At 37.2% G+C, this 13,810-nt stretch overlaps 2 protein-coding genes across 2 annotated transcripts; both read left to right on the forward strand.

Moving 5' to 3' along the window:
* Positions 1 to 1,043: 1,043 nt before the first annotated feature.
* On the forward strand, positions 1,044 to 1,639 carry LOC141845628 (uncharacterized). The gene has a single exon (XM_074733689.1). The coding sequence runs from the start codon at positions 1,080 to 1,082 to the stop codon at positions 1,491 to 1,493; it is 414 nt and encodes a 137-aa protein (XP_074589790.1). The 5' UTR covers positions 1,044 to 1,079; the 3' UTR covers positions 1,494 to 1,639.
* A 3,943-nt stretch (positions 1,640 to 5,582) lies between these two features.
* LOC141845425 (uncharacterized) lies at positions 5,583 to 6,122 on the forward strand. Its single transcript, XM_074733482.1, has one exon. It carries the CDS (start codon positions 5,583 to 5,585, stop codon positions 6,120 to 6,122), a length of 540 nt encoding a protein of 179 aa, XP_074589583.1.
* The last annotated feature ends 7,688 nt before the right edge of the window (positions 6,123 to 13,810 follow it).

The raw sequence follows: 13,810 nt of genomic DNA on the forward strand, positions 1-13,810 counted from the left end.
TCGTATGGCACCGAGAGAGTTGGACGAGCTAAAGGTCCAGCTCCAAGAGTTACTGGATCGGGGTTTCATCAGACCGAGTGTTTCACCGTGGGGTGCTCCAGTGCTGTTTGTCAGAAAGAAAGATGGTACTCTGAGGTTATGCATAGATTACAGACAGCTGAATGCAGTGACCGTCAGAAACAAGTACCCTTTACCACGGATTGAGGATTTATTTGATCAGCTTAGAGGCACATCAGTGTATTCTAAGATTGATCTGCGCTCTGGATATCATCAGATGAGAGTCAGAGATTCGGATATTCAGAAGACGGCATTTCGTACCAGATACGGTCATTACGAGTTTTTGGTAATGCCATTTGGGCTTACCAATGCTCCAGCGGTGTTTATGGATCTGATGAACCGCATTTTTCTGGAGTATTTAGATCAGTTTGTTATCGTCTTCATTGATGACATCTTGATCTACTCGCGTTCCGAGGAGGAACATGCACAGCATCTTCGCATAGTTTTGGAGATTCTCAGACGACACAGGAGAGGAGTCCGGCTTCGGGCGGATCGGAGTAGAGTCCTGAGAGGAATCGGACCCTAAACCGAGTTAGTCAGCCATGGAGTAGGGCATTGTGTCTGACGTATCATCGTCAATCAAATCAGATCTTGACTTTTCTGACCAGGTTATACCAACCTATGACAGCCCTCTTTAGAATGGAACATGCTTGATAATTAAGCTTTGGTGCATTAATCTAATTATATTAAGAACTTAACTCTCAAGCTTCTTTCTTTCTTTTTCATGTCCATATAATTTGCCAGCTAGCTAGCTGTCAGTCCATGAACACATACATGCACCATCCACTCATGCATCCTTCAAGTTTTAACAAACCAATTCCTTCTCGACAAGGAACATCAAAAGATAAAATTCCACCTCCACCCACTTCCACTGCAAAAGCTTCAGTACTAGAATCGATTCCCCTCGTTGCTTAGCTTTATCCTCTATCTTCGATCTTTAAAGATATATGTTCTAATTAATGCGTATAGCTAAACTTCAAGAGCTAGCTAGCCAACAACACACCACACGCTCGCTAATTGCCATGGCCTGGTTCTTCAATGAAAGGCGAGGACCTCAATGGAAGCGAGGATGGCAAGAGCAGACGCTGTGCTCCCTCTCCCTCCCTCCTCTCCATCTCATCCTCGTCTTTGCCATCGTCGTCCTCTTCCTGTGCATGTCGTGGTACCATGACTACAAGACCCAAATGATCCGCACCGAGATCGGTCTGAGGTTCTTCACCTTCCTTCTCCCTGTCGCGCTCGTCGTCGTCGCTCCCTTCTTCCTCAGCCAAATGTTCGTATTCCCGCTAAGGCGACGCGAGCAGGTGGAGTCGCCGGCGGCACAGGGGGCAGGAACCTCGCCCATGAAGGTGTTGGCCTTGGTGTTGGTGCTCTTGTTGATGATCTCTTATCAGTCCTCCTTCAGTTGGTTTAAGCCAATATGGCGTGTGGAGTAGGCCATAGAACGAACACATGCATGGAGAGGACATCCAACAACTTTTCTTTTCTTCGTTTAACAAGCTATACCTGTGCTTTTTAAATTATATTACTGTGTTGTATTATTATCCGTATACATGAATAGCACATCATACATCTTCCTCAAGCAATTAATATCATACATGTGAAGAGCCTTGTAACCCTTTAACTTCCTAAAAACATGTAACGATATTTGGAGCTTTTGGCAAATTTTTCTAGAGTTATCTTCATTTCATCAAGTTGAGATTTCAAATGTTTATTTCTATTAAAGTTGTTCAACTCTAGATTGGCCAAAATCATGTTCACAAGTTGTAAGAAAGGAATCTACCTTAGCCTTAATCATGTTCAATTCTTTTCTATCATCCTTGGTCTTATCCTTAGACTTTACTAGTTTATTATATAAAACACATATTAAATCTAGCAATTCATGGTTAGTAGGATCATTTGTCTCCAAGTTAATTACTTTCATTGTTACTAGAGGCTCCCCCTTCGCTTAGACTTTCTTAGCTTGTTTATGTGCAATATCTTCTTCTGCAAAAAGGTGGATCCGCCACCTTAGCGGCCCCACACGGTCGGTCCCACGACCATCTGTGAGGAGGTAAATCGAGAAAGTGCAATTGGTTACGACACAGGAGGGTATTGCCTGGCTTCGCCAGGATTCGAACCCTTGCCCTCTTCTGCAAGTCTGCTGCGTCGTAACCAACTCACCTATGCCCCGGGGGCATTTATGTGCAATATCAATGCTTAGGAAGGGAAAGGTCTTATAGTGACTTTAATTTTTCATAGAATGATTCTATAATATAATTCCCAAGCAATCATGAATGCCTTTGTTTTCTTCTTCACTTCTTTGTTTTTTTTTTCAATTTTGAGCATTCACTTTTAAGGTGCCTTTTTTTTTCTCTAACATGATGCGACACTTGTGCTATTGATCATTATTCTCTTTATACCTTCCTTGCTCATTCTTTTATTTCCCTTCATCTTTTCCTCACCATGATGGGGATATTGGCACATAGGAGGCTACCAACATGGGATCGATTGGACTACCTTGAGGGCAAGAGGTTCAATTTCTGTGGCTTGGAGGAGAAGTCACAAGAGCATGTGTTCTTCAAATGTTAGCCAGTCAGCTATGGAGGAGGATCAGATGATGGTTGTGTTGGATATTTTATATATGTATCTGATAACCCATTAGTGGGTTTACCATGAATTTATAGCCCACTATTTTGGATGTAGATATTATATGTGTAGACTCGTTTACCGTAAACTCGTCATTCGTTATCACTAATGGGTTGATAACCGATAGAGGGTATCAGGCTATATTTCTAACCTTTGCGGAAGATCACGCTTCAATTTCCGACTTTAGATTTTAGGGATAGCGCAGAGACAATGTCTATCACCCTTGGTCTTATCCTTAGACTTTACTAGTTTATTACATAAAACACATATTAAATCTAGCAATCATGGTTAGTAGGATCATTTGTCTCCAAGTTACTTTCATTGTTACTAGAGGCTCCCCCTTCGCTTAGACTTTCTTGTTTATGTGTAATAGCAATGCTTAGTAAGGGAAGGTCTTATAGTGACTTTAATTTTTCATAGAATGATTCTATAATATAATTCCCAAGTAATCATGAATGTCTTTCTTTTCTTCTTCACTTCTTTTTTTTTCAATTTTGAGCATTCATTTTTAAGGTGTCTTTTTTTTTCTCTAACATGATGCGACACTTCTTTTATTTTCTTGTGCTATTGATCATGCTCTTTATACCTTCCTTGCTCATTCTTTTATTTCCCTTCATCTTTTCCTCACCGTGATGGAATCTTGTGTGGTTCCATCTTCATGTGGGAGTGACAGTTCAAGCACACAAATTCTCCACTGATAAAAAAAAAGACTATAGATTAGAGACAACATCCTAACTTTAGTTGGTTCCAGAGGTTGCAGGGCAGTGGTTGGTAGTATGGTTTACTCAGATAGAAACACGGAAGGTTCAAGGTTTATCACTGATTTAGAAAAGCCATGGGCAAAGATAGTATAGAGGCACTACCTGCAGCCGAGCCATGCTTTTACCCTATGGATATTGGCACATAGGAGGCTACCTACATGGGATCGATTGGACTACCTTGAGGGCAGGAGGTGCAATTTCTGTGGCTTGGAGGAGAAGACATACAAGAGCATATGCTCTTCAGATGTTAGCCAGTCAACTATGGAGGAGGATCAGATGGTGGTTGTGTTGGATATTTTATATATGCATCTGATAACCCGTTAGTGGGTTTATCGTGAATTTATAACCTACTATTTTGGATGTAGATATTATATACCTTAAACTTGTCATTCGTTATCACTAATGGATTTGATAACCGATAGAGGGTATCAGGCTATATTTCTAACCCCTGCGGAAGATCACACTTCGATTTCTAACTTCAGATTTTGGAGATAGTGCAGAGATGATGTCTATAAATTCAGATATAGTTTATTTACAATATAAGATTTTCTGCATCTTGTTGTAAAGATAGAGCATGTTTATATTGATGAAAAGATCCTATTGTAATTATTTTCTTACAATTGGCATGAGAGAAAATGGGTTTTCGTTGATTTTAATTTAGTTTTGTCATCGAATTCAAAAAAAGACATTCATTTTGTATTAGATTTAGATTTGATATCGTAGAACCACACATTATTTGTTGAATTCTTCAAAAACCTTTGTTTTGTTCTTTTTGGAAGTTATCACATGGTTATGCAGCAGTTTCGGAAGTTATCACATGATTATGTGGTAATTTCAGAAGTTATTGTGTGGTTTTGAAAGTTATTGTGTGGTTATGCGGTGGTTTTGAAAGTTATCGTATGGTTATGCGGTGGTTCCGAAAGTTATCGTGCGGTTATGTGGTGGTTTCGGAAGTTATTGTAGGGTTATGCAACGGTTTAGGAAGTTATCATGTGGTTATGTGGTGGTTTCAAAAGTTATCGTTTGGTTATGCGGCGGTTTTTCAAAAATTATCGCACAGTTATGTAGTGGTTTCGGTGGTTATGGCATAGTTATGCGGTAGTTTCAGCTATTATCACACGGTTATGAGGCAATTTCAATAGTTTTCACCCACAAACAGTGTCAAAACCCTAATTATAGTCGATTGATGCATAGGCCCAGTCGACTACCATGTTGGGGTTTCACAATCAACTGATGCTTTGGCTCAATCGACTGTCACTTTGGGATTTCAGTCGACTACAATAGTCATTGTTGTTGCCTAGTCGACTGCCATTTAGGCATAATCAACTAGTGACCCAGAAAACTGTAAGTTTCGAGTCTGATTTGATTTAGTTCAGTGGACTAATATAAAGGGCAATCGACTATTTTGCACAAAATCAAAGAATAATGACTCTACATTCATTTCAATCAACGGTTGCATTTGTAACAGTCGACTATTGTTCCTGTTAACGAGCACAATATCATTTTAGGAATCTATTTATGTACGGTGTTGCTTGATTGAACTAATGATATCATCAAAGTGAGAACCATTAGAACAATTAAGTGCATTTTATGTAAATAGATGTATATCCATGCTAAAATAATTAGCCCAAAGAAAAATTATTTTATGCCAGATATATATTTAAAGTAGCTCGCATGTAAAGACACATATTTTTATATCTATCATGCATACAATATGTTAGCCCAAAGGAAGACATGTTGTGTGGTTGACTAAAGTAGTGTGAGCATAATGATTACTTAATATAGCTTGTATACAGTTGTATGTTATGTACACAATATGTCGGCCCAAAGAAAGACATTGTATGGCCGACTAAGGATCATCATGCACTATAATCTTTGAGTATCAATTAACAAATTATAAATTAATCCAAAGATAAACTGTAATGTTGTGTCAGATATCTCAATAAAAGAAAACCCATTAACATGCTATTTTGCATACTTTAGCATGTGCTCTGTTTTGATGTGAGTTTGTTTTTTTTTTTTTTCTCTATTTTCAATTCAGTAAACTCAAATCTTCCAACATTAGCAACATCCTTGTGTTCACAAGCATAAAATTTTGCCCAATGGAAAGAGCACATTAAGGTCGTCTTGTGTTGCATGGACTTAGACTATGCACTCAAGCATGATCGCCCGACACCTTTGTCCAGTACTAGCACTACAGAGAGGGTTGATTTTGATAAGCGAGAGCGATCAAATCACATAGGTTTAAGCATCATGAGACTGTCAATTCCAAAATCAATAAAGGGCTCAATCTCTGAGGATATTAATGTCAACACCTTCTTGAATGATATAACAAACCGATTCATCTCAAATGAAAAGGTTGAGACGTCTATGATTTTGTCAAAGTTCGTCTCAATGTGGTATAAAGGCAAGGGAAGCATTAAAGAGTACATTATGGAAATGTCTAATATAGTAATAAGATTGAAGGCACTAAAACTGGAGATGTACAAAGGTATGTTAGTGCACTTCATTTTGATATCTCTCCCTGCGCAGTTCACTCCTTTTAAGATCAATTACAACACTCAAAAAGAAAAATGGGCATTAAATGAGTTTATTGCTCAATGTGTGCAAGAGGAGGAGACTCTAAAGCTAGAGACATTTGAAAGTGCTCAGTATGGTAACAACTTCTCAGAGTAAGAATAAGAAAAGGAAAGGACAACAAATAAGGGTAAACAAATGGTAGATTTTGGGGCTTCAGACCATAAAGTGCAAGTGAAATAGGATAAATAACTAACCTGTTACTTTTACAAGAAGAAAGGTCATGTGAAGAAGGATTATCCCAAATATGTCACTTGAGTGTATAAAGAAAGGTATATTTCCCAACTTTGTTAGTTTTGAAATCAATTTAGCTATAATTCCCCATCACACTTGATGGATAGATATGAGTGTTACTACTCACATTAGTGTTACTATGTAGGATTGTCTCAAGAGCGAAATATTGTTTAATTGTAAAAGATACATCTATATAGAAAATGACAAGAAGGCCAAAAGAAGCAATAGGTGTTTTTCAACATTCTTTAGGAAATAATGTCTATTTAAATTTAGAAGATACATTTATTATACTGTCTTTTTGACAAAATTTAATTTTTATTTCCTGTTTGGACAAATCAAGTTATTCTTGTACATTTGAAAATAAAAAATTTAGTATTTTTTAAATTCAATATTGCTTGCCAGTGGTTCCTTAATTGATAAGCTATATAGATTAAATACCATATCTTCTACTAATATTGAGAATGGAATAATACATAGTATAGGAACAAATTGAAATGTGTCTAACAAGAGTTCATCCATATTGTGGCATAGACATTTAGGACATATATTCTGACATGCAAAGAGGTTGATGTTATAAGGAATTCTTAATTCCCTTGATATGACAGACCTTGAGGTCTGTATAGAGTGCATCAAAAGGAAAACAACTAACAAAAGGAACAAAGGTGCAAATAGATGTAGTGAGGTATTGAAACTATTACATATAGATATATATATGGACTATTTCCTAATATTTCTTGGAATGGTCAAACATACTTTATTAGTTTCATAGACAACTACTCATGATATGGTTATTTGTACCTTATTCATGAGAAGTCGCAAGCTCTAGACGTATTCAAACTCTTCCAAACCGAAGTTGATAATCAACTAGGTAAGAAGATTAAGACTGTTAGATCTGACTGTGGTCCTAGCTGCGGCTAGGTGGGAAGTCCTAGTAGGTCGGGTGGACCGAGGGGCAAAAAGTCCTGGTGGATCGAGGATTCAGACATCAAAATGACATTGGGGGGCCTGTGGTCCTTTGTTTGAGGGGGGGATTGTTGGGTTGCAAGGGTGCAAACATAGTCCCACATCTAAAGTACATGGAAAAGATCATGGGGTTAAAAGGATGGAAAGTATCTCCATTGGTATGAGGCCTTTTGGGGAGAGCCCAAGAACAAAGCCATGAGGGCTTAGGCCCAAAGTGGACAATATCATACCATTGTGGAGATATTTTGATTCCATCGATTTTAACAGTGGTGAGTACTACGACAAATATGATGGATCAGGTGAGCAACATGCTGGGCCTTTTACGAAAATACCTAGCCAAATATAGTATCACTCCTTAATACACCATGCCAGGGACTCCTAGTCAAAATGGTGTAGTTGAGCGACGTAATCGTACCCTTAAAGACATCATAAGAAATATGGTTGCATTTTCTTCCTTACCAGAGTCTTTGTGTGGCGAGGCATTAAGGACTGCTATTGATTTACTAAATATAGTACCTAGTAAAGTAGTGACAAAGACCCCTTTTGAGTTATGGATGGGCAAGAAGCTTAGTATTAGGCATCTACATATCTGGGATTATCCAATTGAGGCTAGGTCTTATAGGCTTGTTGAAAGAAAATCAAACTTAAGGACTATCAGCTGCTATTTTATTAGATACTCTGAGAGATCAAGGGGATTTAAGTTTTATGGCCTTCGACAAGGTGCTTCTTTGAAACAAGTAATCAGAAATTCAATAAGGGCAGTGGGAGTACATCAAGGCGAACAAATATCTTTTAAAGAGGAAAGTATTAGCGATCCTGTTAAGGTTACTACTGATGTAACAGATAGTGATAGAGTAACCATTCCCTATGCTTTTGATATTGCACATCTAGGTAGGGTAGTAAGCTATGATATTTTCATTCCTCCTCCAATTCAATTGGACGTCCTTCCATTCCAGTTCAGGATTGACCTCCGATTGTTGAGCAGATATCCCAACCTCCTCCAATACAAGTGCCTTAAGGAGAATCAATAGGGAAAGGAGACCAACAACTTCTAGTGAGTATGCTTATCTCCAAGAGCATGATTTTGATATTAGATTGGAAAGTGGTCCTATCTCTTTTCAAGAAGTCAAATAATGTTTTAATCCCACTAGGTGGATCGAAGCCATGAAGGAAGAGATGAAGTCTATGACAGACAATGATGTTTGGGAACTTGTTAAATTGCCTAAAGCCATGAAATCAATTGGTTGTAAATGAATATTTAAAACCAAATGGGATTCACATGACAATGTTGAAAAGTATAAGGCTTGCTTGGTTGTCAAGGGATTCACTTAGAAAGAGGGCATTGATTATAATAAGACTTTCTCACCTATTTTGATGAAAGACTCCTTTATAATCATGACACTTGTGGCTTATTATGATTTAGAATTGCATCAAATGGACGTAAAGACCATATTTCTCAATGGATAAATTGATGAGACTATATACATACAACTGGAGAACTTTAAATCAAAGGATTCAAAGCACCTAATATATAAGTTAAAGAAGTCCATTTATAGTCTGAAGCAGGTGTCACATCAATGGTTCTGAAAGTTTGATCAAGTGATTACCTCATTTAGTTTTAGAGAAAACCTCATTGACCAGTGTATATATATCAAGTTCAATGGGAGCAAGTTCATTATCCTTGTTCTATATGTGGACGATATTTTGTTGGCAAACAATAATAAGGGCATACTACATGAAACTCAGTCATTTCTATCTAGTAACTTTGAAATGAAGGATCTTAGTGAAACATCTTTTATATTAGGCATATAGATTCATCGTGATCGTCTAACGAGCATTCTTAGACTTTTGTAGAAAGCCTATATTATAAAAAAATACTTAATCGGTACGACATGTAAAATTGTGCACCTAGTGACACCCTGTGTCTAAAGGTGAAAGGTTTAGCTTGTAGTAATATTCACGGTTTGAACTTGAGATTAAGGAGATGCATGGGAAGTCTAATGTATGCACAAGTTTATATGTGCCCGGATATTGCATACATAGTTGGGATGTTAGGCAAATATTTGAGTAACTCTGGACCAAGACATTGGAAAGGCTTCAAGAGAGTTATGAGGTATTTGCAGAGAACTGAAGGACTATATGCCTAGCATGTCGAGATTGAATCATCTGGAGGTCATTGAATATTCATATGTAGATTTTGCTGGATGCTTAGATAATAGGAGGTCCACCTCGGTTTATTTCTTCATGTTGGTGGGACGGGCTATATCATGAAAAAGTGTCAAACAGACGCTAATAACCACTTCTACTATGAAAGCATAATTTATAGCCTACTACGAAGCTTCAGACTAGGAGATATAGTTACGAAACTTCATCACAGCATTATAGATCATCGACGATGTTGATAGACCATTGAAGATCAACTGTAAGAATAAAGTCACAGAACTATATTCAAAGAATAACCGCAACTCATCAAAGTCTAATGATATTGACACTAAATTTCTGACGATCAAAGAAAGAGTTCAAAGTGGTCGGTCTGGATAGAGCACATTAGTACAAACTTTATGATTGCAGATCCACTCACCAAGGGCTTGCAATCCAAGGTGTTTCATGTGCATGTTGCACATATGGGGGTGCTTGTCTTGGGTGAAGTACCTATTTAGTGTGAGTCTGTATTTATGTTTATCATTTTGTTGCTCTATGTAATGAATGCTGGGTTGCAAGGGTGCAAACATAGTCCCACATCTAAAGTACATGGAAAAGATCATGGGGTTAAAAGGATGGAAAGTATCTCCATTGGTATGAGGCCTTTTGGGGAGAGCCCAAGAACAAAGTCATGAGGGCTTAGGCCCAAAGTGGACAATATCATACCATTGTGGAGATATTTTGATTCCATCGGTACTAACAAGTGGTATCAGAGCGAGACCGCTCTTCACCGGACTAACCGCCGAATGAGTCATGATCCAGATCTAACCCTGTGGTTTGAACCTTAAACAAAGGAAGTGGGTGCTCCCGTGTCTGAATCAAGAGGACCAGACACCAGGTGAGAAGTCCTAGTAGGTCGGGTGGACCGAGGAGTAAAAAGTCCTAGTTGCGACTAGGTGGGAAGTCTTAGTAGGTCGGGTGGACCGAGGGCAAAAAGTCCTAGCTGCAGCTAGGTGGAAAGTCCTAGTAGGTCGGGTGACCGAGGGACGAAGAGCATAATGGGTCGAGGATTCAGACATCAAAAATGACGTTGAGGGGGGGGGTCTGTGGTCCTTTGTTTGAGGGGGAGATTGCTGGGTTGTAAGGGTGCAAACACATCACATCTAAAGTACATGGAAAAGATCATGGGGTTAAAAGGATGGAAAGTATCTCCATTGGTATGAGGCCTTTTGGGGAGAGCCCAAGAACAAAGCTATGAGGGTTTAGGCCCAAAGTGGACAATATCATACCATTGTGAAGATATTTTGATTCCATCGGTACTAACAATCAACACTACATATATATGTTCATTTTTCACATACAGTTTCTTGTTTGTTGCAACAGTAATGGAATTATCACTCTAAAATAAAGATATCATAATTTACTAATGCAGTTTAGCTTTTGGTGTAGTAAATATGATATGGACTCTAGTTTAAGTCATAAAGAATAGGTCATGGTTTACAATTGTAGTTTAGCTTAAGGTATTTGTAAACATGACCTAAACACTTTTGGTCATTACGAGGATCAGTTGAGAATGTTCATGTGCAGATCACTTTTATGCAATTCTCATGCTACATGTCCACATCAGATCTATGTCATCAATGAAGTTAGTATTGTGATTACTGTGAGACTTATTACAGTTCTAGTAGCTATGACTCTTTTAGACCTTGTTGATGGAATTAATGGATCAGATTATTTAAGGGGTATGCTTACCCATAAAGATTGGCATTGTTACATATAACTAATGAATATATTATGTTATGTTATTTTCATATGTAACCCAAGTGGAAGATTATTGGATATTTCATATATGTATCTAATAACCCGTTAGTGGCTTACTGTGAATTTATAACCCACTATTTTGGATATGGATATTATATGTGTAAACCTATTTACCTTAAATCCGCCATTCATTATCACTAATGGGTTGATAACTGATAGAGGGTATCACGTTATATATAGGGTGTGATCCCTGCAGGTTAGGATGATTTTTGATTCATTATTCCTTGCTTCCTCATTTGGTGAGGATATACGACGCCGAAGTTCTAACTCTTGTGGAAGATCACACTTCGATTTCTGACTTCAGATATTAGGGATAGCATAGAGACGATGTCTTTGAATTCAAGTATGGTTTATTTACAACATAAAGTTTTCTGCATCTCGCTATAAAGATAGAGCATATTTATATCGCCAAAAAGATTCTGTTGTAATTATTTTCTTACAGGATGCATATGAGGTAGAAGATGTCCACATATCGGAAGATGCTGAGGGTCTTTAGACTTCACTATTGGGGGACCAGTAGCTTGGTGAGGCCCAACATCTTGTCACGTCGTCCATGATTCATTATGTATGGCAGGCAAAGAACTAGAGGATGTGAGTTTTGATGTAAAATTGGTTTTCAAGAAGATACAAGTACATGAGAAATTATCCTTGGACAACATTGTACATTTTGCCTCATTTATATTATTTATTGTTCATTAAAAAAAAAAGAGGAGGATGATAATCATGATGCTGCTGCTGCTGCTGTTGCTTCTTCTTCTTCTTCTTTGGTTATACATACAATTGTTGTTTAAGTCTCCTTTACATTTAAATTCAAGTTCTCTTGATGCTTAATATTGCAAAATAAGTCTTCAACCTCTCATGTTCTTAGATCCCTTGATACTCGATATGCATCCGTCATTAAAGTCCACATTAAAGTTTTAGGAAAAACCTTTCAGTGTATTTTGAATCACGTCATGATTTTCTCCTATGATATCAACCCATTGATATCAATCAGCCATTTATTATTTCCATCTTTCATTCGACTAAATTGATTTCTTAAGAGATTCTATCTTGCTCTTCTTGACTTGGTGGTGCCTTAATGTAGTTCAATAAACATGTTTCATAAGTCTTTAGAATCTTTAATTGTATTGATCCACCTTTACACAATTCTCCTTAATTAATCAACAGATAAAGTATATATTGCTCTTTATTTGGCCATATACTTCTTTGTTTGTTGCTTTTGCATCCATTTACTCATTTTAATGAGATTCCCATTTATGTATTTAGTCTCTTCATGTCCTCTTGTAAGTCTAGAAACATTTCGAAGTATGATGAAACATATGTCTCCATCCACATCCTCCAACAAGAGAAATTAATTCCATATGCAATTGTACCAATTAAACAGTGATTACGCTCACTCCAGACGTCCCTCACATACCCATGGGGTCAGTTTATAGCCGCCCACAAATATACAAAGATGGATGGGTGGTGGAATAGCTTCTTCAATTGTTATCATCATTCAAGGATGTCAAGCCTTCAAAATTGAGTGCCTCGCACTAATATCAACTATAAGATTAATTGGCACCGACTATAAAGGGTGAATAGATAAGTGAACAAACAATAAACTCAAGTTGATCATTAATAATATATATGTATACGTCGATATCAAAGTGAAAAAAATATATGCATAATGAAAATAAAATAATCAAGATCACAATGGTAACACAATTCATATAACATTTTTCAATATAGTTCATTCCCACACTATGGCCATGTTGCTCTAGTGCTATAATCCCTAAAACAAAAATCACTAAGTCACTTCTTGGCATTGGAAGCTCAATAGTTCAAGGATAAACATTACAAGGATGAAATCTTAACCAAGTCAAGTCTCTCTTCAATGGTACAATTATTAATAAGAGAAAACATACACTTCATGCCATAAGATAGAAATTAACACTAAGTTAGCATAGATGTTACCTAAGAGAGTTTATATTGCAAGAATGGAACCTTATCTTTAGCCTTTGTGCCCGTTGGTAAATCCTTTGGCACTTTGAGGAAGATTTGGTGTGATTTGAAATATTATTGTGGTTGATCTTATGCCAACAAATCACCAAAAATGATTTTAAAATAAGTTTAAAAAATCACATTTTTGGATGTTTATCACCTATATTGGTCACTAGTTGACATAGCTAGTGAGATGATCTACTCATAGTTTTAGTCCCCAAAATAAGCTCTCTAGGTATGATTCTCAACCTAGAAGTTAATTCATATCATGACAAGGATTCTACCTGAAATAAACTTCAAATACAATAACATAAAAGTCTTTGAGCTACTCTGATGCTCCTCAAGATTGATCCATTATCAAGGTAGACACTTTATTTGGCTCTACACTATATCTTGATTCCCTTTCCAACTATCTCCTCAAATAATATGAACAATCCTATATACAAATACATAGCATAAAACATTTATCAAATATCAAAACACTATGATCAAACATGACCATAGAGTTGTTTAAGAAAGTTTGTTAGTTATATGGATTGTTGTCTGCATACATTCTACCTAGAATCATGGTGGCACATCCTTTTCATATAGCATGCTTGGACATAGGGGTGAGCAAAAATTCAATTAAATCGAATAAATCGATC

Source organism: Curcuma longa, chromosome 14, assembly GCF_044706935.1.
Source record: "Curcuma longa cultivar G26 ecotype Majalengka, Jawa Barat chromosome 14, ITB_CL_G26_1.1, whole genome shotgun sequence".
In the NCBI taxonomy this organism is placed as follows: Eukaryota; Viridiplantae; Streptophyta; class Magnoliopsida; order Zingiberales; family Zingiberaceae; genus Curcuma; species Curcuma longa.